At 38.4% G+C, this 27,002-nt stretch overlaps 3 protein-coding genes across 6 annotated transcripts; all 3 read right to left on the bottom strand.

The window, feature by feature from the left end:
* Nucleotides 1-12,492: 12,492 nt before the first annotated feature.
* Nucleotides 12,493-15,963, bottom strand: LOC103959289. Its single transcript, XM_048573362.1, has 3 exons — nucleotides 15,816-15,963; nucleotides 14,395-14,458; nucleotides 12,493-12,968 (listed from the first exon to the last, which is right to left on the bottom strand). Exon 3 carries the CDS (start codon nucleotides 12,956-12,958, stop codon nucleotides 12,725-12,727), a length of 234 nt encoding a protein of 77 aa, XP_048429319.1. The 5' UTR covers nucleotides 12,959-12,968; nucleotides 14,395-14,458; nucleotides 15,816-15,963; the 3' UTR covers nucleotides 12,493-12,724.
* A 411-nt stretch (nucleotides 15,964-16,374) lies between these two features.
* LOC103959295 (pentatricopeptide repeat-containing protein At2g13600-like) lies at nucleotides 16,375-22,699 on the bottom strand. 4 transcript variants are annotated; one of them, XR_007254141.1, is made up of 3 exons: nucleotides 21,963-22,693; nucleotides 16,897-17,019; nucleotides 16,375-16,764 (listed from the first exon to the last, which is right to left on the bottom strand). XR_007254141.1 is itself a non-coding variant. In XM_048573387.1 (2 exons), the coding sequence occupies exons 1-2, from the start codon at nucleotides 22,037-22,039 to the stop codon at nucleotides 18,555-18,557; spliced, it is 2,271 nt and encodes a 756-aa protein (XP_048429344.1). In that variant the 5' UTR covers nucleotides 22,040-22,699; the 3' UTR covers nucleotides 18,416-18,554. The 4 variants fall into 4 exon arrangements, 2 of the variants coding, with proteins under 2 accessions (XP_048429344.1, XP_048429342.1); XR_007254140.1 differs by having other exon boundaries at nucleotides 16,376-16,764; nucleotides 16,897-17,097; nucleotides 21,963-22,683; XM_048573387.1 differs by lacking the exons at nucleotides 16,375-16,764; nucleotides 16,897-17,019 and adding an exon at nucleotides 18,416-20,748 and having other exon boundaries at nucleotides 21,963-22,699.
* Nucleotides 22,700-23,825: 1,126 nt separating this feature from the next.
* LOC103940587 (phosphoribosylglycinamide formyltransferase, chloroplastic) lies at nucleotides 23,826-26,642 on the bottom strand. Its single transcript, XM_009350733.3, has 5 exons — nucleotides 26,202-26,642; nucleotides 25,489-25,600; nucleotides 24,762-24,938; nucleotides 24,517-24,643; nucleotides 23,826-24,355 (listed from the first exon to the last, which is right to left on the bottom strand). The coding sequence occupies exons 1-5, from the start codon at nucleotides 26,572-26,574 to the stop codon at nucleotides 24,242-24,244; spliced, it is 903 nt and encodes a 300-aa protein (XP_009349008.2). The 5' UTR covers nucleotides 26,575-26,642; the 3' UTR covers nucleotides 23,826-24,241.
* Nucleotides 26,643-27,002: the final 360 nt, after the last annotated feature.

Raw genomic sequence — 27,002 nt, forward strand, 5'->3', positions numbered from 1 at the left:
GAGCCTACCTTTCGAGCTCATGTGTGATGCGTCCGACTATGCTTTAGGAGCAGTTGTAGAACAAAGAAAAGACAAGAGGCCGCATGTCATCTACTACGCCTCACGGACGTTGAATGATGCTCAACTTAATTATTCCACAACCGAAAAAGAACTCTTGGCTATTGTATTTGCATTAGATAAGTTTAGATCATATCTTCTTGGTACTAAAGTAATTGTTTTCACTGACCATGCAACCTTAAAGTATCTTCTCACCAAAAAGGAGGCTAAGCCAAGACTCATTCGTTGGATGCTCCTACTTCAAGAGTTCGATCTTGAAATCCGAGACAAGAAAGGGTGTGAAAACGTGGTGGCTGACCACCTAAGTAGAATGGTGCGTGAGGAAGAATCCATTCCCATTTTAGAAACGTTTCCGGATGAGCAACTTCTGTCCATTGAGGTAAGAACCCCTTGGTATGCCGATTTGGTCAATTTCTTGGTGTCTAAGCAAGTTCCTAGTACCCTAAACAAGTTCCAACGTGATAAACTTGTTCATGATGCACATTTTTATGTTTGGGATGATCCATATTTATGGAAATTCTGCCCAGATCAGATTGTGCGTAGATGTGTGCCCGAATCTGAATTTAATTCCATTCTTACATTCTGCCATACTTATGCATGTGGGGGACATTTTGGCACCCAAAGGACAGCCCTAAAGGTGTTACAATCTGGATTTTATTGGCCTAATCTCTTTAAAGATGCTAAAATGTTTTGTTTAACATGCGATAAGTGTCAAAGAACAGGTAACATAGGGCCTAAGGACCAAATGCCGCAACAATCTGTCTCCTTTGTGGAAATTTTTGATGTTTGGGGTATTGATTTCATGGGCCCCTTCCCTCCATCTTTTGGTTTCACTTATATCTTGCTAGCTATCGATTATGTTTCCAAATGGGTGGAAGCCAAAGCCACCCGTACTAACGATTCTAAGGTTGTTGCAGATTTCGTGAAATCTAATATTTTTGCTAGGTTTTGGTTGCCACGAGTTTTAATTAGTGATGGGGGTTCTCACTTTTGTAACCGCACCATTGAAGCTTTGCTCAAGAAGTACAACGTTACTCATAAGGTTTCCACACCTTATCACCCTCAAACTAATGGGCAAGCGGAGGTTTCAAATAGGGAGATCAAACAAGTCCTAGAGAAAACCGTGGGACCCTCAAGAAGAGATTGGAGTTTGCGCTTGGACGATGCATTGTGGGCCTATCGTACGGCTTACAAAACTCCCTTTGGCATGTTACCTTTTCGGCTTATATATGGTAAGCCATGTCATTTGCCCGTTGAGTTAGAGCACAAGGCACATTGGGCTGTGAAAACCTTCAATTTGGACATAGAAGCTGCTGGAGTTCATAGGAAGCTCCAATTAGATGAACTTGAGGAGATTAGGAACGAGGCTTACGAGAATGCTCGCATCTACAAGGACAAAACGAAGGCTTATCATGATAAGATGCTTCGTACCAAAACGTTCTCCAAGGGGCAGAAAGTGTTGTTTTTTGATTCAAGACTTCGGTTATTCCCTGGTAAGTTACGTTCTAAATGGATTGGACCTCTTGTTGTTACTAATGTTTTTCCTCATGGTGCAGTCCAAGTCCAAAGCTTAAAAAGTGGCCACGAGTTCAAGGAGAACGGACATAGATTGAAGCCATACTATGAGAACTTTGTGGAGCATGTTGTGGAAGAGCTTCCCTTGGGTGCCGTGGGCTCCAATCTGGAGTGATTAGGTTCTTCGTCCGGCTGTACGACGTTAAAACGCGCTACTTGGGAGGCAACCCATGCATTCAACAAAGGAAGACCTAGAAAGCACTCCAATTCTAGATTTGCGTTCCTAAACTCTTCTCTTTGTTGCTATTTCGTTTCTGCCATGTTAGGTTGTTTAGTTGTTGTTTTGTTTGTTTGTTTGTTAATTGTGTGAGTCTATGCTTGAAACATTGAGGACAATGTTTGATTTAAGTGTGGGGGGGTAACTAAAGTGTTTTGATGCAAATTCGTAGGGTTTTATCCACCATAACTTCTAATGTTGTTTCTTGCTATTTTTAAGTGTTTTTAAACTGTTTTAGTGTGTTTTGACTTAAAAATTCGAAAATCCCATAAAAATTTGAAAAATTGTTTCAAAAAACCCAAAAAGAGTTGTTTTGTGTCTTAGGGTACCTTCCAACACAATGATGAGGATTTGGTTTTTAATTGCATAACTGTTGAAGTAAGTTACAAACATGGATGAAAGTTTGATATGCTTTTTGGTTTATGCTTAGTTGTAATTATAGTTCATGAATTCACATGTAATCAAAAGAAATATTAGTTTTTGTAACATGCTTGAAGGAAGAAACTCAAACTAACGCTACAACCCTGAGAGACTTGAGCTTTTAATGTTCTTTGGAGAGTTAATAATTTGTGCATTTGTTGTCTTCTAAAGTCGTTGCATGATCTCATTATTCTTTGCTTGGTTACTACTTAGAAGGCGTTTCATCATTTAGTTCCAAATACTAGAACTCATGCCCATTTCATTCAAAGCATAAAATTGATTAGCATAACACATAACAAGATGAAGTTGTTAGTGAACCAAGAGCCAAATAGCCGTACCCCATGTTCATTTGTTTTGTAGGTTTAAGCCCCGTTGAGCCTTGTTTAGCCTATGTTCTTTGTAACCCACGTTATCCTTACCTAGCCTAGAATAGGACCATCCATGCCTTTGTTCTTAAAGCATAGTGAACATGACTTAGAATGAATTCCTTTTGATTATTCTTGTGCAGAAAAACAAGTGTGGGGGAAGGGATTTATGTGTGGGAATTTGTGCCAAAAACAAGAATTGGGCACGAGAAAAGAGAAAAAAAATGTGAAAAGAATGAAAAAGAGGTCAAAATAAGTGAGAAAGAACTCACAAGTGTTGGTTGTTGAAGAAAGGGTCCAAAAAGTTAAATTAGACCCTAAGTATTGTGTATTTCATCCCCTTGTGTGTCTAAGTGATTTTCTGCACGCAAAAGTGAATTCTAAGTGTCAAGTTCATTACTTGTTTGCTATCGCTTTAAGAACTTTTGTTTATCCTTAACCTTTCTTTGTTAGCCAATACCCCTTAGCCCCGTTACAATCCTTAACTTCTATCTTGAGTGTTATGTATTTCAATATGTGGAGTTTGGGATTGGTTTGAGCATATGGTGTCCCTGGTTCTCGCATCTAAGTAGTAGCATTCCATTCATGAGATCATATCTATAAATGCTTAATCATTCCAGAAAAATGCTTCTTTTGTTATAACATGTGTGAGTGTTCGTTTTCATGTTTACATCAATCTTCTCACATATACTTAGTATAGGGAGTGTAGTTAGAAAATCTGTGTGAAAATAAGAGTGTATCCAGTAAGGAATTGAGTGGATTCTCTAAGGCATGTTACTACGTCCATAATGTTGTTTTAAACGATTAAATGTGAGCTAGTGAATGGTAACTATGATTAAGTATATGCTCAAGAGTAGGGATGACTAAAATCTGTGGGAATAATAATCTTTGGCATGTTATGTATCGTTGGAAATCCCTGAAGCAAATGTTGGAATGTTAGGTTATGTTTTGTTTGTTTTGTTTTGCTCGAGGACTAGCAAAAGCTAAGTGTGGGGGAAATTGATAGGAGCAGATTTATACGACTTAGTTAGCTTGTTTTCTTGCATTTAATTAGCTAAACTATGTTAATTATAGTGTTTAAAGTTATTTTCGTGCAATTTCAGGTTTTAGTGTCAAAGTATGCAAAAAGAAGCAATTTGGAGCATTCTAGAGCATTTTTGGGCCAAGATTGGATAGTGCAAGCATGGAGGCATGAGGATGGATGAATTTGAAAGGCTTGAATTCAGTTAGGGAGTTGCAAGGGGGCCTAAAAACCTGATTTCTAGAAGGCTACATTAGAGCCACATGCACTTCCATCCTTTAATCCATTGCAGCCACATGCACTCCCATCCTTTAATCCATTGCAGCCACATGCACTCCCTTCATTCCAGCCAATCCACACACCTTTCCAACCTAGCAGCACCCTTTAATCATTCACCCTAGCTGTCACTCCCATGCTCTCCCATTAATTAATTCAAGTCCATATCTGATTACCCTAGGGTTCTAAGTGCCTATATATACTCATATTAACCCCTAGATCAGATCACCACCTCTCATACACATTCATTCACGCCAAAAATTCATTCTCTCTCTCTAACACAGCCATACTTCACCATTCTTCATATTTTCTGCCCAAAAACACTCCTTGCCTTCCCCTACATCCATCCCTACCCTAAACACATCATTCTACATCATCCATAACCCCCAAAACTCACCAAAACCCCTTGTGCCGCAGCAACTAGAGGAGAAGAGGCTTAAACGTTCATACAATTCAAGATTGAGTTGTTGGAATTTTTAGGTGTACTTCGATTCTTGTTTTCAATGTTTACTTTGTTATTACTCTCTAAGTTTGTTGTAATCATGAGTGGCTAAACCCCTAATTAGTTAGGGGAAAGTTTGAAGCCATGAACATGTTTGAAATATGAATTGATTTCTTCCAATTGTGATTTGTTAAGTTGTGATTGCAATTCAATTATCTGTTTATTAAAAACTTGTTTTTGTATGTTGATTAGGGATGCATACTTAGTCTTCATGCATAAACTCGATGCTAGTTTATAAACGAGTTTCACCTAATCGTCACAAGTTTATAAACATGAGCAGTGAAGGTTGCTAGTCACAACCGCGTTAATTGAATTCTTGGCAAGAGTATCATGCATTCATAGTTACAATTGCCTCATCAACACTTATAATTTTCATAGAGCATAATGATCTCTCATTGTATCTCTTCTATGCATTCATGTTGAGAACCATTGGAGAATGATTTGAATTGTCGCATGCATCATCCAATTCAATAACATAAGGAAAATTTGAGAGTTAATTAGTGCATCACGGTTAACTTGGGGTGTTGAGCATCATAGTTAATGAAAAGCAATTGGAGAATTGATTCATATACAAATGTGTCTTGTGTGGAGAATGGACCTCTAAGTAATCCATCCATTATCTTGTTTTCAAGGAATTCGTTTTACAATTCTGCCTAGTTTATTAACTTGTTTTGTTATTTCAATTTTCATCAAATCAAAACCCCCCTTTACTTTCTTGTTCTTTAGTGCTTAGAAACTGTTTAGTTTATGTTTTAAAATGTTTTGAATCAAGCCATAATCTTAAATTCGTCCAAAATTGGGTTTAAGGTCAGAAACTGCCTAGTTAGTGTTTTTAGGCAGTTTTGAGTCTTTTGAACTTGTTTTGAGTCCTTTGAGTCTTTGTGAATGTTTTTAACCTTGTTTTTATGTTTTTGAGTCAGTTTAGAGGTTTTAGCAAGCCCTCCTAATCCCCGATCCAGAACGATCCCTACTTACATACTTACTACAATTGACAAAAAGAGGGTTTAATTTGTGTGCGTATAATGTTCGCATCAATATTCCCCATGATGCATGAATCCCCTATATTTATATTTTCCTTCCAATTATATATATTGTATATATGTTCATATATTTTGTCAATATATATACTTATTCATGCAATATGCAATTATGCTATGTGGAATTTGTGAGTCAAAGTATCGAAATTAATTTAGAAGCAATTAGGGTTTTTAACCCTAGAATTCGAAATAATAAAATAAAAAAATTCAAGGATTTTGCGGTATAAGCCGCGGCTCACAGCAGCCATGCCCCGTCGTTAGCCTGCAGAGCACCTTGGGACTGCATTGTTTCGATGCCATGAACCACTAAACAGCAGCCCCATGGGCTTACTACTCCTACACAGACAACCAGGCTTCGGCTTGGGTTGGGTTTCCCATGGGCTTGAAGCCTCAAGCCCACCATCAGGTCTACACCCTTGCTGGGCAGTCCCTTGCAGGCTGGCCCAACCTGCCAGTAAGTCTTCGTGCTTGCTGGGCCTTGTCCCAAGCCTCAGCCTATGATCCGAGGCCAATCCTGAGGCCCACTAAGTACTTTTAGGGCCTTGCCTTGCACACGACACCCAAGCTCACTGATATTGGGCCATGGTTTTTCGAATCCAATGCTATTTTTGGCTTTCTCTACAATTTTAACCCGAATGTTAAAATTATCTTTGCTTCTACAATTGACCATGTATGGTCCGATCTATTGAATTAATTAAAGTAACCAGCAGTTCATTAATCTAAGAATTAATCCAAAATTATTGGCTTGAAGCTCATGTTTTGGCAATTAACGATTCAATAAATTATTTCATTTCTTTGAACCATTGACTATCTTTTGTAGTCCCAAAGCACTCACACTCGGTTTCCTGAAGCAATCCACAACTTCACTACACTTTATTGTATATTGTATTCTGTGTTCTTGCAAGTACCCCTATATATATGAATTGAACGTTCATAACTAAATCGAACATGTAGTTTCGAATTTAGTGTCTTTGAAACCTGAAGTTTTCATTCAAAACTTACCACATGAAACCCATAGCTTTCATGCTTAAATTAAACCAATACATGTCTATAGAACTTGAATGCTCTGTGATATATGTTTATGGCTTTCCATATGATCAACCACGTTTTGTTGTACGTTCCATTTTAGGGACTTGTCGAACTTGAACAAGCTTGATTTCACCGCTTTGGAAGCCTCTGGAAGAAACTACCTGAAGTGGGTTCAAGACGTGAAGCTTCATCTTACGACAAAGAGTCTTAGAGCTACTATCGAGGAACCTACCAACGATGAACCCGTTGACGAAGCTTAGAAAACTACTACTATGATCTTCATCCGCAAATATATCCATGATGCACTGCAGACTGAGTACCTTGCAGAGGAGGATTCACATACCCTCTAGCTCGCTTTGGTTGATCGTTTTGATCACCATAAAGACATTTACTTGCCTGAAGCAAGACATGACTGGCAACATTCACGCTTCCAAGACTTTAAGTATGTGAATGAATACAAATCTGAAGTTTGTAGAATCCAATCACTACTTAAGTTGTGTAATGACAGGATCTCCTGGAGAATACCTATTTGACCTTCAATGACACCAATATTGTCTTGCAGTAACAATATAAGGCACAAAAGTTCATCAAATTTTTGGATTTGATATTTGTTTTACTTCTCACTGAAAAGCAAAACCAGCCTTTGATGAAGAATTATCAAGCTTGACCCACTGGCTCAAACACTGTGCCTAAAGCGCATACGACTAGTTCTAGCAGCCACAACTGATGGAAATCCCATCGTGGCCGTGGAAATAGGCGGCAAGCCCCACCACGAGCCTAAGGTCAACAAAACAGAGGCCCACCCAAGGGAAAAAATTTGACCCAGAAGCGCCGACCCCTTGCCCCTAAAGCCCTAAACTTCAAGAAAAAGGGAAAAGTTACCGTTCAATCGGCTTCCATTGAACTGGACATGTGACATCGCTATGGATCAAATGATCATTGGTCACGCATATACCAAGCTACCCCTGAGGCTATTGGCAAGTATTATTCCTGTCATGAGTTTAACTTTGCGCTTGTAAAACTTCCCGAATATACTACTACAACTCTGGAGGTTTCAGATTTTCAGAAGGCATCTACTCCCATGGAAGAATAAAGTTTTATCTTTCTAAGACATGTTAGGACGTTTTACATCCCTAGTGGCCGAACACCCCCCTCAAAAAAAAAATTTAGGGCTATGGTTTAATTTTCGGACAACTTTTCTAAGTTCTTTGGAATTATTTGTTTGGTTTTGGTTTGTTTTGAATGATGGATAATTATTTTATGGATATTATTTCTCGAATTCATTAATTGAATGAATGGAATTATATTTAGGGAACTTTAACGAAAAGCTCCCGGTACTGTTCACTTTAAAGAAAAACTGCATTTTCCCACTAAAAAATCAATTCTGGTACTATTCACTTTACTCTTTATTTTGTCCTTATCGTTAAAACTCAAAATTTTCAAGTATTTTTCATTAGTTTTCCTTTATATGTGCATGTGCCGATTCAATTAATTAATTTCTAAGTATGACTAGTGGGGAAGTTAGTTGTCTGATTGATAGTGCCACCATGTACATCATATTACATGAGAAACACTATTTTACTAACTTTGTACCAAAAAATACACCTCTGACAACCCTCTCAAGCCCATCCAACCAGATAGAAGGATACATAAACACCCATATTATGTTGTCCAATGGTACTGAATTAACCATTAAAGAAGCACTCTATTCTCCACGTTTCGGAAAAACGTTGCTGAGTTTTAAAGATATTCGAGATAATCAATATCATGTTGAAACCACTAAAAAGAATGGTTTTGAATTTCTTTGTATCACTTCTTACGAATATGGCCAGAAGCGTATTCACAAAAAGCTGGAACGTCTCCCGAGTGGGTTCTACATAACAACCATTTGTGCAATTGAGACCCATCACATGGCTGACCCTATGGCCGAGTTCTAGAGCACTTTCCTACTTTGGCGTGATCAAATGGGACACCCCAGACGAGATATGATGCGCCGTATCCTCAAAGTATCACATGAGCATCACTTGAAATCTTATCCCGACCATCCGCTTTGCAAAGCATGCTCTTTGGGGAAGTTGAACATTCAACCCTCACTTACAAAGATTATTCATGACCCCCCTAAGTTTCTTCAGAGGATTCAAGGAGTTATCTGTGGACATATCCAACCAACATATGGACCATTTAGATATTTCATGGTGTTGGTTGATGCATCGACGCGATGGTCACATGTCTGCTTATTGTTTACACGCAATGCTGCATTTGTGAAACTCCTAGCACAAATTATTAAGCTTAGGGCTCACCAATTGTAATAGTAACCAATTCGATTGGAAATGCTGGAGAATTTACGTCACAGACCTTTGACGATTATTGCATGTCTGTTAGGATTGAAGTGAAACATCCTATACCCCATGTTCACACCCAAAACGGTTTGGCATAAGCTTTCATAAAGTGCCTTCAAACGATAGCTCGGACTTTGGTTATGTGAACCAATTTGCCAGTATCAGCCTGGGGCCATGCAATATTGCACGCAGCTATGTTCGTCTGCCTGAGGCCCACCGCTACCCAACCTTATTCACCATTACAATTGGTTACTATTTACGAGCCTGACGTCTTGCATTTATGTGTGTTTGGGTGTGTAGTCTATGTGCCAATAGTGTTGCCACTACGTACCAAAATGGGTCTTCAGAGAAAAATGGGAATCTATGTTGGTTATGATTCACCATCAATTATTCACTACTTAGAGCCCTTGACAGGAGATCTCTTTACCACATGTTTTGCAGATTGTCACTTTGATGAGATAGTCTTCCCGTCGTTAAGGGGAGATAAGATCACTAATGTTCCTGTAGAATGCTGCGAATTATCGTGGATTACTCCCACTATGTCTCATTTAGATCCTTGCACCCCTCAGTTTGAAACTGAAGTACGACGTATTTTAGATCTTTAGAGCATCGCTCAAAACATGCCGGATGCTTTTACTGATCTAGCAAAGGCGACAAGATTATATATACCCGCTGCAAACGCACCTGCAAGGATGGACGTACTTAAAGTACGTCATAATACCACCTTGGAAGGCCGAACTGTCCCCAAGGGTGGGGCGGCCGCATCTCCCATGCGGCCTGGTATATTGGCGGCTAGCTAATCATTTGCTCCTACCCTGAAGCGTGGTAGGCCCCCTGGTTCAAAGGATTCATAACCTTGGAAGAGGAAAATGGCACAAACTAGTGACCTTAGTCTGAATCCGACCATTGCTTACTCATATGTTCCAACACATGAGGTTATTCTAAATTACGGCGATGTCTTAGATGAGACATAATGGCCTCCCCAAAATAACAAGATTTTGGTCCATTATGCGGTATTAGATAAGGTTTGGAATCAAAATGAGATGATTGTCCATTATGCATTCGCGTATACCATTGCTTTCGACATCATGCGTAGCGATGACATTGAACCATGTTTCATTGATGAATGTCGATGTAGAATAGATTAGTCAAACTAGAAACAAGCAATCTAAGTCAAACTCGATTCGCTCGTGAAACGCAAGGTGTTTGGGCCAATAGCTCCTACTCTATCACATGTGAAGCCTGTGGGCTACAAGTGGGTTTTTGTGAGGAAGCATAATGAGAAGAATGAAATAGTGCGATACAAAGCATGCCTTAATGAAATAGTGTGATACAAAGCATGCCTCGTAGCGCAAGGCTTCTCTCAACGCCCTAGGATTGATTACGAGGAGACGTATTCCTTCATAATAGACATCATAACGTTCCGCTACCTTATTAGTTTGGTAGTTTCTGAAAAACTAAATACGCAGCTTATGGACGTGGTAACCGCATATCTCTACAGGGATTTAGATATGGAAATGTACATGAAAGTTCCAGATGGACTTCCATTGACTGGTTCAAATAGTTCTAGACCACGAAACACTTTCTCGATTGGATTGAGAATATCACTTTACGGATTAAAACAATCCGGGCGGATGTGGTATAACCGTCTGAGTGAATATTTGACAAATTAGGGTTATGTGAACAACGAATTATGCCCATGCATGTTCATAAAGAAGTCATATTCTGGATTTGCAATCGTTGCAGTTTATGTCGACGACATGAACCTCGTTGAAACTCCCGCAGAGCTTGAGGAAATTGCCACTCACTTGAAATCGAAATTTGAGATGATAGATCTTGGGAAAACTCGATATTGTCTCGGCTTGGAGATTGAGCATTGTTCGGATGGAATCCTAGTACATCAATCGAACTACACCCAAAAGGTGTTACGACATTTTAATGAGGATAAAGCGAAGCCTTCGAGTACTCCTATGGTCGTTTAGACTCTAGATGCTAAATGAGATCCCTTCCGTCCCAAGGAGGATGAGGAAGAGATTTTGGAGCCTAAAGTTTCATACCTATATGCAATTGGTTTTTTATTGTACTTGGCTCAATGCACTAGACCCGACATCTCATTCACTGTTAAACTTTTGGCTAGATACAACAATGTGCCTACATGCAGATACTGGAATGGTGTTAAAGATATTTTCCTTCGGTCCTCAAGTTGATTCTCGCCTCGTTGGTTACACAGATGATGGTTATCTATCTGATCCACATAGGGCATGTTCTCAAACGGGTTATGTCTTTACTGTTGGAGACACCGCTATATCTTGGAGGTCTACCAAGCAAACGCTAGTTGTGACTTCTTCGAACCATGTTGACATTCTCGCCCTGCATGAAGCATCGCGTGAGTGCTTTTGGTTGAGAGCAGTCATGGAACATATTCAAAGCACTAGTGGTCTTACTTCCATCGTTGACCTTCCTACGACGATCTTTGAAGACAATACAGAGCAGTTAAAGAAGGGATACATCAAAGGAGACAACACCAAGCATATAGCACCACTCCCCAGCAACAACAGCATCAGAACATTGAAATCAAGCAAATCTCTTCCCAAGACAACTTGACCGATCTCTTCACCAAGTCATTGCCCAAGTCTACTTTTTAGAAGCTCGTCCAAGGAATCGATATGCGTAAATTATCTGAGTTGAATTGCTTGTAGTTTTCTTATTTGGAAGTTATGTCCAACTCAGGGGGAGTATCCTGAAGCATACTCACTTGATCTTAGTGTACTCTTTTTCCTACGATTAAGAGCATTTTTCCCACTAGATTTTTGCTACATAACGAGGTTTTAACAAGGCACCCATCATGGGATGATCATACTCCGTTGAGTTCACCACTTTCGTCCTGTTTGACGTTTGTTTTAGACATTATGTATACTACTCACTTTTCTCCTTAGTATAAGGTATTCACCAGCCTTAGGTGTTACATAGCAAGGTTTTGTGAGTTTTACTACCAATGCATACTTTCTTTTAAATTTGAGACTCGCATTCACCAGTTGTGCCAACAACTTCATCAACTATTCTACCTTATCTGCTGAAGATCTGATGCGATGTCTTATTTGAGTATTTACACACTCAAGGGGGAGTGTTGCAGTCCTATGGATTAGAAATGTGATTGTGTAAATCCTAGTGTATCTAGGAGTGCTTTTGTATATTCCCTTTAGTAGTTAAATTTCTATTAGAGTTGTAATTCTGATAGGATAATGATTTAACCTTCCCTACTATTATAAATAAAGGCACAAAGGGTTGATACAACACACACCTCAGAATTACATCTCTTTCTTCTCTCTGTTGCCGCCGACCCTTCTCCTTCTCTATCCTAAATACAGTTTAGTCAAATAGACCTACAACATTAAAATATTTTTAAAATAACATAAAAATTAAATGTTAGGTCATATTAAGTTGGATCGGATCAACCTTGAACCATATCGACATTCATTTTAACTTGGATTATCAGATTCGAATCTAATTCGAATAATTGGATTAAAAGTCTCAATTCGTACCCTATTAATTTCATCGATTCATATCAAAATTCAATCAATTGACATGCCTATCGGTAGTCACCATCATGGCCACGTCGGCAAGTTAACAATAATTTAACGAAATAAACAAAAGTGAAACAAAATCGAGTTTCAAGGTGTTAAGTGGCAAAATGTGGATTCCAGAGCAAAAGTGAAATAAGCCATTCGATACAAGAAGCCCCATTTGAATCCAAAATTTGAAATGTTACATCAAATTGGAGGGCCAGATATGTACTCAAATCACAATCCAATCACTGCTATACTGGTAGAAATGCCACTCTTTTTCTTCTTCTCAAATCTGGTTTTGAGTGCATCGCCATCGCTATCTACTTGAATAAATGGGCTAGATCAGGATCGCCCAGGTCTACATCCAACCAGCCATTCAAATGCATGTACTCAATATAATGTTCTGGCGGCTTCACCGCACGAGGGTTCACTGGTGTAAAGCCATGAGTCCTCTCAAGATCGCGAGCAAGCCACCTAACATATGCACGGTCCAATGGAGGAACAACTTTCAACAATACCTCTTCCCTTTCTTGCTTCGCAGGCTTGTTTCCCATGCTGGAGAACCTGGCCAGCTTAAGAAAATGAAGTTAATTGGCGGCACATAAATTAATCACTTAAAAGCGGCGTTCTTTGGAAGGAGCAAGCATCTGAAAAGCAGCACTGGCTCGTATGTTGTTATAACTTACATCTAAAAGTTGGTTAAATCGCTAAAACATTCAAAGGACTGGCAAAATCAGAAGTATCCGACAAAACATGGAAATGTTTAATTCTTAAGAGTTTGCGCTACTCTTTCTTAAACAGTCAGCCATTTTTCAAATACCGTAAACAGCTTGCAGAATCAATACAGGAAAAATATTGTCCAAATTCACATGCAAGGATCTTAATAGAACTTTCAGCGTACAATTCATAGACTTCCCAGTGAAATTTTGGTATTACTTTTCCAGCGAAACAAAGAAAGTGATAAAATATACGTTCAGGTATCTATATCATCAAAGCTCGGAAACACAACCCCAACAAATTACAATGATACGAGTCATACGACCAATTACACAACATATTCAGTATAAGCTTGAAAAAATTGCCAATGGTATGTTTGAAAGAAGACACCAGCATTTATAGACTTCCGACTGAATGCCCCACGTTACAGGTCTGTACCAACAGTCAGTAATTATATGACTACTGTGGTCCTAGGAAATTACTATTTACTATTGATGCAAAACATTAGAAAGAAAATTGGTATTTTCATCTGAGAATCAGAGAAAAGCTCTTGCTCATGATCAGGGGCTAAGTTAATATTATAGGGGCGTGCTATTCAAACACCCCTTTTTACTTCTCACACACCCTTTTAATTTCCGGCTATCGGATCGAATGGATTGAAGAAAATCAAAGGATGGGAATTAATAAGGGGTGTGTGTAAAAAGGGGTATGTGGATATCACACCCCATATTATAATACTCATTCAGATTTCTCAACCACAACTGACTAAAGCATACTGTTAAATGCTAGTCGTATTAGAAAATAAAGAAGCCAACTAAGTTGACGTTATGATACTCATGCAAGACGGTTGTCAGCCCCAGTAGTGTTTGAATCACTGACCAAGCACTGATATATGAATCTTCTGTAACTCTCACAAAAGACTTCGATTAAATACATATACTAACATTTAGTTCCATATTACTGTAGCTGATTACTCCAACTATCATCACAAACTAAGTGTGCAGATAAAGGCCAGCTGCTCAGAGATTGCATGATGATTTCATTCTACATAACTACTAGTCTACTATGCCCAGGCATGGACCCAAGAAACAGAACTTGGGTGGGATGAACTTTGAAGCCAAATTTCATTAGTGAAAGGATTTTATCAAAAGAATCACTATCAACAACCGACATACAACAACATTCAGAATTGCAAGATACCAATTGCCAACAACTATTTTGATACTAAATCCCCCCAAGCTTTCATTAAAAGGGTAAATTAAAAGAAACGTACCTGCCGTTGCGATTCACCTCTAGAACTGAAAGATGTCAAATTCCAAGTCCTCCAAGAAGATTATCTGAAATAAAACACAACAATAACAAATCCCTCATTTTCTCAATCCTAAATCTCTAGTAAATTCTTGAAAATCAGAAATTTATAGTGTGAAATTGAGTAGTTAAAAGAAGGAACTACAAATTTAAGGAGGTAGAAGATGAGCCGAGTTAGAAATTTAGAAGAAGAAGAAGCAAAAGTCCGACCCAAGAATAAAGTAGCGGCCCATTAAGAGCAAAAAAACTCTAAAGCAATGCTAATAAAAGCTCTCCTGATTGCAGTAAGAAGAAAACTGAACCGTATGAGTATACAAGAGTTTTATACAACAAAGGCCAAATTATGATTTTGTCTCCACAGTTTGGGCTAAGTTTTGAAAGAATAGGATTAAGAACTAGGATATCTGAGGTAAAGTAGGAGTGGCTGTAATTGAAGATAAGATCAGAGAAAATTAGTTAAGGTGCTGGGCATGTGAACTGAAGACCTACACATTAGAAAATGCAATTATGTGGCAGAGGCTCACGGAAAAAGGGTAGAGGAAGCCTTGGAAGGAGACTTTAAGAAAAGAAATGGGGTACTTGGAGCTTATAGAACACTTGATGCAAAACTAAGCGCAGTGACGTTCTAGAATTCATACAGCCAACCCCACTTAGTGGAATAAGGTTTTGTTGTTGTTGTTGAACTCTTGTTAGTTCACTAATTATCGCAATGCAAGGACAATAACTTGCTTGGTAGATACACTTCTGCGGATTGAGTTCAACAAATAAGCAAAGCGTGGATAACCAGATAATTATTGAATGAAACTTCCATTGCACAAGCAAAGCAAAAAAATGTTTTCGTTCATGAAACTCCGAGTATATGAGTGCACTCTCCCTTGAGATACAATTGTTCACAATAAAATTTGATCAATGGATATATTCAATGTATAAAACAATGGTTCGTTTGGAAGTACTTTTAAAATAATTGAAAGCATTTTCGGTAAAATATTTTGAGTTCCAAAAAATGATTTTCGGAATAAGCATCAAATATGTGCTTCTTGCAGGAAATACTTAAAATGCTTTTTCAGAATCTATTTGAATTTGTATTGAGGATTGGTTTAAAAAGTATTTTTACTAAAAGCGTATTCAGTCATTTTAAAAGCACTTAAAAACGAGCTCCAAGATGAACAAGCCTCAGCCGACTCGACATCCTCTCGCCCGGAACAATCCAAGGATCAAAAACAACAGAAACTAGCACAGAATATACCTAATCCAGCTATGGGCATTCAAGTTGGAATTCAATCGGAATCAACCAAAATAATTACAGCAAACTACAATTAACCGAAATTAACCGGAACCAAAACTGAATTCGGAGTTGAAGAAGAAAAATTAAATCAGTTCACTAACCCGACAACAAGCTTCGGCAAAACGAGGATAAGGGGCAAAATCCGGAGGAAAAAGAGAGACAACTCTCTCTCTGTCTCGGAAGTTATTGCAAACTGTGGTTTTAAAAAGTGCTTAATGGCACTAACACCCCGAGGTTTCTCATGTTTTCAGAAAAGACCTGCTGGGTTTTGAGAACTACAAAAACAACCCCTGATGTACCAAACTTTTTTCACAAATCCCCATTTGTCTAAAATTCTAATGTCTCCGAATAGTAAGTTTATCCTTATCGTTACTTTTTACAGGTCACTGGTCCTACCCGGAGCAAAAGCACTTTCTTCGGAATACATTTATCCAATAAACACTTTAACTTAGTATAAAAATATCATTCTATTTCAAAAAATAAAAACTTTAACTTGTTATTCTTTAAATTTCGTTTATCCAATGAAAACTTTTATTTCGGGAATTACTTAATTCGAAATTTTAAGATTTCTACCCTTGAAATTAGGGCAATGTTGTATGGTTACTTAAGAATCTTAACTACATTGATAACAAAAGAACTGATTTGATCCCAAAATTTTTGAAAAAAATATATATATCATGGAGTCATTTAGGGTGAGGTTCTTTTACGCCAGTGAGATTTTTGGAATATCAATGTCGGTTTTCTCAAAAACAACCAATACATGTTACTTTCTAAAATAGCTATACAGCCCCTTTCTGCTCCTCCCGCGGGCTTGCTTTTACCAATTTACAGCCAATCATGGACCCAGCAGACAAATGTAGTCCTCTTGTTGTAGCAGCTTGCATTTGCTTCAAGTCTTTTGTTCATCCAAACTACAATCCGCCATTTTCCGCTTCTCGTTTTGAACCCAAGGTCCGGTAGATAAAGGCTAGCATTGTAATTTCACTCGTTTTGGCGAGTTTAGTGACCAAGGCCGGTATCCTTCATCACATCCAAACTTGGTTTTGCTCCCTACAAAAACGTAAAAACACTTTTACTGTGAGTTCATTGCTACCTCTTAAACATCTGAACCGTTGATAACAACCATAAAAATGAGAATAATAACGATTCAACAGCATTTACCGCTATACCGAGAGAAATTACCATGTAATGAGACCTTTTAAAATCTTCAATAGAAAATCTGAATTCATCATCCATATCACAAGCAAATCACAGGTATTACGATGATTTCGGTGTCCATGTGCATCACATGAAGGTGGAACAGAACTGCGAGCATGAAACGCCCAACTAATTATTCAAAATTGCATCACCTAGCACCGCAACGTGGATTTCTGCAATCTTAAACTAGTAGAGGCACGGTGAACTTTTACCTGGTATTCCTTATAAATCAGTTCTAAATGAAGAGTGTTGCAATGTACTTTAATGCATACAGAGGACTAAAGGAGTCAAAGAAGCAGATTTAAAACCATCTATGCATTCGAAGAAGTAAATATTAAAACCAGCATTCATGGAAAACTAAAATCTGATAGAGGGCCACTTTATTTTCCAGAATTCCTAAGAGGAAAACCCTGTCTTGTTCTAGAAGGAATAATTAATATGAACAGTTCTGTTAAGATACCTTCCTGTTCTAATTATCTACCTTTACCAAACTCTAAAAAATAAGAGACAGGAAATTCAAAAATTAAACAAAAAAACCTATTTTGTTTTGTTTATCTTTCTGGTGTGGGGTGGGATAGCAACGGAGCATCTAGTTTTCTGCTTGCAATTAAACAGTTATTGTCCCAAACAGCAGATAAAACATAGCGAAGAAAAATCGAAACCACGAAAACAAAGCAACAAGGGTTTGGAATGATCATAAGTTCAACAAAGGAATGAAGAAAGAACAATCAGAGCCATGTCAATCCTGCCTAGAAACTAAATTGGATTTTTTTTTTACTTTTGTTTGAACATTAAGGCTGCTTTGGAAAATTGGATTTAAAATGGGACCTTGGATTACTCAGTTTAAATTGCTTGCATCAATGTCAAAATAAAACATCGCAAAGAAAAAGAAGTTTCCATATTTAAGAAATTCAGAGAGAATTTGAAATTATACTTTCCCCTTGAATTGGAAATTGCTCAAATAGTCAAGACTCAAATTACACGTGGATCTTATTAACATTAAAGATTTATATTTCAAAGTCTTGTTAAGCAATCTACACTAAAAATAATCCCAATCTTTCATTTCAAATCCGCATATCCAATTACAACATAAGTTCAACAAATCTCTTTCTTTTTCAACAGAAGCAAAAAACAATAAATAAATAGACAGCAACCCTCCCTACATCCAACATCTTGCCATTTCAATTTTGCATGCATCATGGGCTGCCACAACTAATAATAGCAACTGTCAACAAAGGATGCACATTCCTAAAGACATCTAATGACATCTAACTAGTAACTAGCAAGAAATATCTGTCATCAATTTTGTGTTAGTGCCCATTGGTCATGTACCGGTGTGTCTACACATGCACATTTTTAGAGTTTAGGAATCTATCAGAGTAACAGATATACTCAAAAAAGTAGTCTTCCTCAAACAAATAGTGATAACAGCAGCAGCAAGGAATGGAGAACACAATAGTAGGAGAATCTATTACATACCAGAGATCACCAGTAATCACCACAGAAGCAAATTCCAACCTTGCAACTATGAAACCGGTATCTACCCTGCATTATAAGTGCCCTTGAGGTAGAAAGGGAAATCAGCTTCGTTACCATGTGGCAATCAAGGAAAACTTGAAGGTTTTTCATCATGTAGATAGGCATCAAACAATCCCAACAGCAACATCAAGTTTTTCAATGTGATTATCCTGATAAAATAGTGAGCTAAGTGGATTCACAGAGCAACTTGTATCTCCTATGTTCTTAACAATCTCATTCAGTATTCTATAAATATCCTTTATTTGCGGATGATTAGTGTGGTCTACAGTGAACACATGTACCCTATTATCAACGTCTATCCAGCTACAACCGGGTTTTTTCTCAATGCCCTTCTTTCTCATCTCCTTTCTAACATCTGCAAAAGCTTCTAATTGTCCACAGTCAGAATATGTATTAGCTAGAAGGACATAACTCCCAGAATCATCTATATCTAAATCAATCAAATTTTTCACTGCAACTTCTGCTAACTTTGAATCGCGATGAACCCGACAAGCGCCAAGCAAGGCCCCCCATATGGCAGCATTTGGCTTAAAGGGCATTTCATCTATCAATTTCTTGGCGTCCTCTAATAACCCAGCCCGACCAAGTAGGTCTACCATACAAGCAAAATGCTCACATGTTGGATAGATGCCAAATTCTTCAGTCATGGAAGTGAAGTAGTGTTTCCCCTCTTTTACAAGCCCCGAATGGCTACAACCTGATAGAACCGATACAAAACTTATATGATCAGGTTCACAATCCGTTTTCAACATATTCTCAAAAACATCAATCACTTTCCTACCTTCACCATTTTGAGCATATCCTGCCATAATCGCATTCCACGTAATCAAATTTTTATCAGAAATTGAATCAAAAACTCTTTTCGCTTCTTCAATTCTCCCACATCTTGAATACAAAGTAATAATGCTATTTTTGACTGAAACATTAGAGATAAACCCTAGTTTTTCAGCTTGAGCTATAACTTGAACCCCAAGTTTTAATACTGCTAAATCAGAACAGGCACTGATTGAAGTTACTAAGGTGACCCAATCAGGTTTAACCTCCAACCTTCGCATTAGAATATACAATTTTAGGCCTTCTTCCCAAAAACCATTTTGGAAATATGTTGCTAACATTGAATTCCAAGTTATGACATTCCTCTCTGGCATTTTATCAAAATATTCTCGAGCTTTTTCAACATTACCAATTTGAGAGAATGTCGTGATCATTGCTGTCCATGATATTATATCTTTAACTGGCATCAGCTTGAATGCCTGGTTTGCACTATGAGTATTTTCGCACTTTGTGTACATTGTGACAAGAGAATTCCCCACAGGAGTAGAAGAGGTCATCCCAGCCTTGATTGTATATCCATGGAGCTGTTCCCCAACTAAAACATGCTTTTGGCCTGAACAAACCCCAAGGACTGTTGCAAGAATAAACTCATCCAAGGAAATAGGAGCCTTTCTCATTTGGTTAAACAGCAATAAAGCTTCGTCTTCAAGCCCAGACTGCACAATTCCACTGATCAAAGAAGTCCAAGAAACTGCATTGCGTTCTGTCATGGTGTTAAACACCTGCCTTGCAAAATGCAAGTGTCCACATTTGACATACATATCAATCAGCCCACTACCTGCAAAAACATCAAGAATTGGTTCCATACGGATGATACGAGCATGCAAATGGGTACCCCATTCAAGATCATGTATGCTTGCACATGCACTAAGTGCTGTGGCATATATCAAAGAATTTGGTCTAGAACCTTGGTTCCACATCTCAACAAACATACTGAGACTCTCAACTGCAAAACCATGTTGAGACAAGATTGAAATCATGGTGTTCCAAGACACACAGTCACGTTCAGGCATTTGAACAAACAAATGAAGAGCCCTTCCAACCCCATAAAGTTTCGAGTAACCATAGACCATACTGTTCCAACAAAACAAACTCGGATATGGGATCCTCCAAAACATTTTCTCAGCAGAGCTCAACGCACCACACTTAATGTACATATCAATAATCGAATTTTGAATCGCCATGTTGTTTGCAAAATCTAACCTCTCCACAAGACTATGCAATTGACGAGCCAATTTGATGTAGCCAAGACTACCACAAGCCTTCATTACGCAAGAGAAGGAAAATGGGTCGGAAAAACTATCACAGTTCCGAACCATTGAAGCAAACACTTTAATGGTCTTTGCTGGTTGTCCATTGTTAAAATGCCCAGACATCATTGTAGTCCAAGACACAGAATCTCTCATGGGCATTTCTTCGAACAACTTCTCTGCTTCCATCATCCGATGCGAATCTACCAAGCCACTGATCATTGTATTCCAACTAAAAACATTAGGTTGTTGAATACTATCAAAAACCCGACAAGCATCATCTACCAGGCTACACTGGGAGTACATATGCAAGAGATGGTTCTGGAGGAAAATAGCAGAGTCCAAGCCTATAGAAATGAGTTGGCCATGGAGTTGTCTGGCAATGGGTATCGACTTGAGAGATGCACAAGTTTTCATAGCTTCGTAGAATGTCTGTGACAATTCCATGTAAGATTGTTGCAAGGAGGGGTCAGGACAAAGAATAACTTTCTTGGAAAGACTTTCTTGGGTTGAGACATGACGAACTAGTAAGCGTGAGAGATGATATAGATGCTTCAAGGGTTGAGCTGGCAGTATCTCCATCATTAGAGATATTAGGCTTAACTGCCTCAGAGACTTCTACGAGATTTCCTAAAATTAAAGAAAAGAACGCAGTATTGGAGTAAGAAACTAAGAATAGAAAATGGCATCAGCTATAACCTCAACTATGGGTTTGGCAAAATAATAAATCTCCATCAAAACATGAAAAAAAGGCCTCTGGACTTGTTTAATCCATAATGCATCACTCATAGTGGTGGGTCGAAAACACTATGCTAACAAAGTTTAAGGATATAACAGAAAAATATTCGTCCCTTGATAATTTGTACCAATTATACATCTGACGAGGAAATTTATCCGTTTATGAACTGGTCCATACCAACTAACCGCATTTATATGACTACTATGGTCGTATGCAAAGCATTAAAAAGATAATTGATATTTTCATCTGAGAATCGGAAAAATGCTCTTGCCAGTAATGACTAATGAAGGGCAGAAAACACGACCAATTTCTTATCAGTAAAGTTTCAGTTTTTGCCATTGATCCCCTTAGTTTACTAGTTGTTGCAATTCAAATAAAAATGACTTACTTTCGTCAAATTTATCGAACCAAATAGCAGAATTAAGCTGCTACGCTAACGTAGAATTGCGAAAATCAGTGAACTAAAACCACATGGACCAAATTGAAACTATTGGAAAACTTCGACCAACAAAATCAAAACTTGGACAAATAGAAGCCACCGAAAACATTTTTACTTGAGGACCCAATTTACAAGTCCAGCAGATAAAGCGTACGCATTTGGATACGACCCGAAGAGGAACGACAAAGATCAGCTTAAACGATATTCCTAGATAATACCAGGCAGATATGGAGGGGTATGAAAAAGTTACCAGCTTTGGAAGCGACGGAGCGGAGGCGGCGTCGAGGCGCGCATCTGCAGGGTTTCCGTCGTCGGAGAGGCTCGCATCCGGCTGTTCGAAGTTCGCGCGCTGAGTTGCTCGAGATGTACGTGAAGGAGGTTGCACCCAGTCTCTTCGATTTCAAGTGTTCTCGGCTGAAACAGAACTGGTAAATTTTGGGGAAAGTCTTTAAAAGGGCAATTTAGTCCATTCGTAACATTACATACAGGAGTGTCAAAAACCACCTTCTAGAAAACCGGTTTTGAAGAGAAAGAAACCATAACTCTTTCACTTACCAGATACCTTATCACAAAAGAAGACTCACCAGTCTCAAGACATTTTTGACATTCAGAGAACAAGGACATATATTGGAAAACATGTATACATGAATTCAGATACTGCAACATTTGGGTGATGCTACAAGATTACGTTGGATTCTTGGGAAAAGAGAGGGTTGTCAATACAACCATGGAGCTTACAATTATATACCGAACAACAAGAAATAAAAAAAAAACAAGAAGAAAAATTTCTACTTTTCATTCTCTCTCGTTATAAGTTCACTTAGAATCCTCTGATCTTAGTTCAATTTCCTTTTAACATATAAATTCCAGATATAATAATATCTAAAAACACTTGGCTTGAGAAAAATCTAAAGATTAACTTCAAAAATATTGAAAACAAAGAGTTGAAGACCAATATGAGGGAACAATTGGATGAGCAAATGAGAATAGCAAAAAAAATCTTCATACCTCTGCTGTATCACCACCACTATACGCTCCTTGGGATGTCAACTGCAAGCGAAAATATACGGCCCTTAGTTTGGGTCCAAAATATTAGTGTGGGCCGAGTTAGGAGTTGTTTTTGGGCCGGCAATATGATTCTAGAATTATCGCGAATTCTAGTTATTATGGGCCGCTCGGTTAGGATCGGGCGAGTCCTAGTATGAGACGGATTGATGGGAAAGTCGAATCCTAGTATAACAAGAAGTCTCAATGGGATGACGATGCTGAGATTTGAGAAGTAAATGTGGCCGAATAAAGAGTTTGGTTCAAAGTTCTAATGGAGGTAGGATTGGCCGAGACTTGGATAAATTAGGATAAAGAATCCTAATCCGAGTATAATTCTGGTTTCGGCCATGACGAGATTTGCTTCTATAAATAAGAAGGGGGTGTATCATTCTAATCCTTCCAATTCAACATACAAACTGCCCTGCGCAAACTTTCGCTCAACGCGAAACCTTTCAACAACCTTGAGATTTTAATTTTCTTTTTTCGCCGACACATCTTCAGTTTGGATAAACAACACTGTGAAGGCAACCGGCAAACATCTTCAGTTTGGATAAACAGCACTGTTGCCGTAGAATCAGCTAACTACGAAGCACCTTCAGTTTGGATAAACAGCACTGCGTCGAGGCTGACTGTTTATCTATCCAAGTCTCGGTCAAGAATCAAATCTTTATTGGCAGAGGTCATCTCATTAACCTTCTCGGCGAAGTAAGGTGTTACAAGTTATTACATTCGGCACATTGAAAGCCAAATTTCATATTGAACTTTACAGAACTAGCAACCTTGTCTTCAAGATCTAGAACCTGAAGGCCAAAATGTGGTCCTTCCTCGGCCGCAATCGTGAGATCAAGAAGTCAGCAGCGCTCAATATCAGCACATTTTACTCCCCGACCGAGCTCGGCCGTCGAGTTGGCATGCCCCGCATCAACCGAAGAACGTAGTTAGCTTATTAATTATTCGGTATGCACACCACGTAAGCTTAGTAGTTTTTAGGGTCAACAATAATGTATCATGAATTCAGTTGGGTCTCATTAACTGAGAAAGCAACACAAGCAAAGAAAGCTGAAAATTCTGAAATGTGGTACGTCCAACTTTGAGAGTTTGCCACTTAACTCTCTGATATGTTCTTTTTTCTTCTTCTTTTAAATTAACATCCCATTGTACGATACACTCAAACCATCTAGATAATAAAAAGAAACATACGATACACGTCGCGCCATTCTACAAAATGATGGCCTGCAGTTTAACAGGAATCAAGCGCTGACTATATTTACTCGTACACAATGAATAGAAATCATGCCAGTCTAAGTTTGGCACCTTTTTTTCTGCTACCATTCTCTCTCTCTCTCTCTCTCTCTCTCTCTCTCCTTTTTTTTTTTTTTTTTTTTTCTTTGTGAGCATATGAAATGCAATGCATCCAAGTAACAGGTAGTAGTGTATATAAACTGGACAAAGCCTCTTCAAAACTGAAAACCTTTGGTTCCTCTAGCTGTATTCAGCGGGATTTTCTTTGCTTCGGATGATAGGAACACCGTCCTCCCTCCAAATTATCCGTTCTTCACATAACGCTTTTGTTACTTCCACATATAAGGCGTGCTCCTAAAATCAATAATGAAGCCAAATTAGAAATTTAATTGAATAGAATGCGCAGACGTTATGATTCTAGCATTTGAAAGAGGTCAATATCCAAAATCAAACAGACGGAGAAAAGCTTCTTTGGATTCAATCAGTGGTTCAACAAGACAAAAAAATTGCATTACCTCCCTAAGAACCCTTGCTGCCAGCTCCTCGGCAGTGTCCTTAGCAAGCACAGGGACAACTCTTTGAGCAAGGATACGTCCTGTATCATAGTGCTCGTCAACAAAATGTATTGTAGGGCCTGAGTATCTGATGAAAATGAAATACCTAATATTAGAACTTCTCCTCGTACATGCAAACAGCAATGTAACTCAAATGAGTGAAGGTTGATTCAAAAGCCAATCGGATGTCGGTGAAAGATGCATACCTTGCCCCAGAAGCAATGACTGCTTTGTGGACCTTCATACCGTAATTACCTTTGCCTCCAAATGCTGGTAGGAGTGACGGATGGATGTTCAGTATGGATCTGGGATACGCTCGTATCAACTCTACCGGTATAAGTTTCAAGTAACCAGCCAGGAGGACAAAGTCAACCTCCAATCCCCTGATCATATCAACAATCAAAAGCTAATTAGCAATAAAACGATGCTTAAAAGACTGCTCATAGATAATTCATGCCACGCTAGCAACAGCTCAAGTTGGGCTATGTCCCTAGGCTAGTGAAACACCAGAGAATAAGCATGTAATTTTAACTATGGTCCTACAGATTGTTTATAGTGAATAAAACTCACGTTCGTTATTCAAAATCAACCAAAATGCACAGAGGCTGATAAGTAATGTAAATAACATAATATGCGTTGTGTCCTTGATTTTCAATTTGCCATGAGTAAAATTGGAAGTATAAATTCATTAAAACAAGCGGGTTAACCTATTTAAAAATTGGACGCCAATAATATTTGTGCTTGCCTCAGCCTCCCCTTTGAGGCATTTAATCAAACAAGTACCATACTTGTTCTCATGTTAAAATAAAATATCAATACAGTTAGGCAGACTTCTTCTGCCATCTTAAGTATAAGTAGATGATTCGGCATTCTAAATACCCAAGTGAGAGAGAAACTTAGATACAAAAGTTTTGAGCTGTCGAAGAGCCTGACCTAAGGGTAGCAACAAGGTCAGCCGGAGATATTCCATCGGGCTCAAGTTTAGTTTTGGGGAACACAATAACCGGGAGGCTCATATCTCTTGCATAGTCAGCACCTCCGCAACCTGACAAGCAAAATAACATACCGTACACATGAATGGATATACAATATTCCCATCAAAGATTTCTATAATATATCTTTAAAGCTCCTAACTTGCTTTCTATTTTTACCACTCTATCATTAGCAGAAGAAACCCCAAGTACCAATATATACCATTATGAAACAAGCCTTCAGAGCAAGTCTAAGGGCTCTGATTCAGAAAAGCATTTGCAGGAGGCACTCCTGCTCATAAGTGCTTTTGTGAGAAGCATAAGACATTTTCATTCACAAGCTAAGTGCTTCCAAGAAAAGCACCAAACACTTTTAACATTTTGTTCCAAACACAATCAGAAATGCATCATCTATGTCCAACATCAATGCTGGCATCGAAAGGATGCTAATACATGTGACTACGAAAACTTTTTCATTCAATCTATGCACAATTTTTCCCAACAAAAACAAAACCGAGATCAGAATTTGAGGTCACAAAACAAAAATTAGAGCAAGCAATAACAACAAATGTTAAGATCGAGCAGTTGCATAAAAGGGAAATACCATGATTATCCAGTAAGAAAAGCAAACTGGATTGATTGACAATGACAAAAGCACTTGAGAGCGGAGGATACCTTGTTTACTTGCGACCAAAACGACGACGTCTCCGAGAATCGAACCGTTAAGACACGCTTCATGGATTGACCGGAAATTGGAGCCACCGCCGGAGACAAAAACCGCAAGCTTTTTCCGCGGAATCCCACTTATCGAATCTTGACTGTATGAATCCGAAGAAACCACCACCTCAGCTGTCTCTGTGTGTGTGGTGTTCGTGCACTTTATTAACTTGGTAGACAAAGGGCGAGCTTTGAAGAAGACCCATTTATGGGATTGAGCAAAAGAAGTGGTGGAAGAAGAAGGGGAGGGAAATTTGGCGAAGAATTGGGTTTTGGCATTTGGAATCGGCGATGTTGAGCAAAACCCAGAAAGCAGACGCTGAGCTTCCATTGAAGGACGGACAGAATATTTAGTTTTGAAGCGGCACCAGATGAGTTTTTATCATCGACAACCAAAGCATTTAAATTCATAAATATCGGTTTTTATAAAGTTTTTCAAATGTATCAAAATTCTACTTGATTATGCCCAATTGCCCTGTCCGTGGCTTTGCTGCAGTCAAAATTTTTTCCAAAAAAATAAAAATAAAAATACCCAATTGTCCTCAAAATTAAAACCTAATTACAACTAAAAGTCACCAGTCTTTTATATTTTAGGCTTAATTGGATTAATAGTCTCATCGTAATAGAGCAATTGTAAGATAGTTCACATGGTTAAAAAATTGGGAATTGTTATTAGCACTCTAAAAATCTTATTCTACACTCCTCACAAGTGTATTTTTCTTTCTAATTATAGAAAGTTTGGAGTGCCAAATGAGATTT

Source organism: the organism of the source record quoted next, unplaced genomic scaffold (genome assembly GCF_019419815.1).
Source record: "Pyrus x bretschneideri cultivar Hongxiangsu unplaced genomic scaffold, Pyrus_bretschneideri_v1 Contig67, whole genome shotgun sequence".
NCBI lineage: Eukaryota > Viridiplantae > Streptophyta > Magnoliopsida > Rosales > Rosaceae > Pyrus > Pyrus x bretschneideri.

What these genes read in the sequence shown, in the direction of transcription:
- LOC103959289 (XM_048573362.1), bottom strand. Translation starts at nt 12,958, where the DNA reads ATGGGAAACAAGCCTGCGAAGCAAGAAAGGGAAGAGGTATTGTTGAAA.
- LOC103959295 (XM_048573385.1), bottom strand. Translation starts at nt 21,119, where the DNA reads ATGATGGAGATACTGCCAGCTCAACCCTTGAAGCATCTATATCATCTC.
- LOC103940587 (XM_009350733.3), bottom strand. Translation starts at nt 26,574, where the DNA reads ATGGAAGCTCAGCGTCTGCTTTCTGGGTTTTGCTCAACATCGCCGATT. An exon ending in GACCTTGTTGCTACCCTTAG is followed by an intron (nt 24,939 to 25,488) that starts GTCAGGCTCTTC and finishes TGATATGATCAG; the next exon opens with GGGATTGGAGGTTGACTTTG. An exon ending in GTCATTGCTTCTGGGGCAAG is followed by an intron (nt 24,644 to 24,761) that starts GTATGCATCTTT and finishes CATTTTCATCAG; the next exon opens with ATACTCAGGCCCTACAATAC.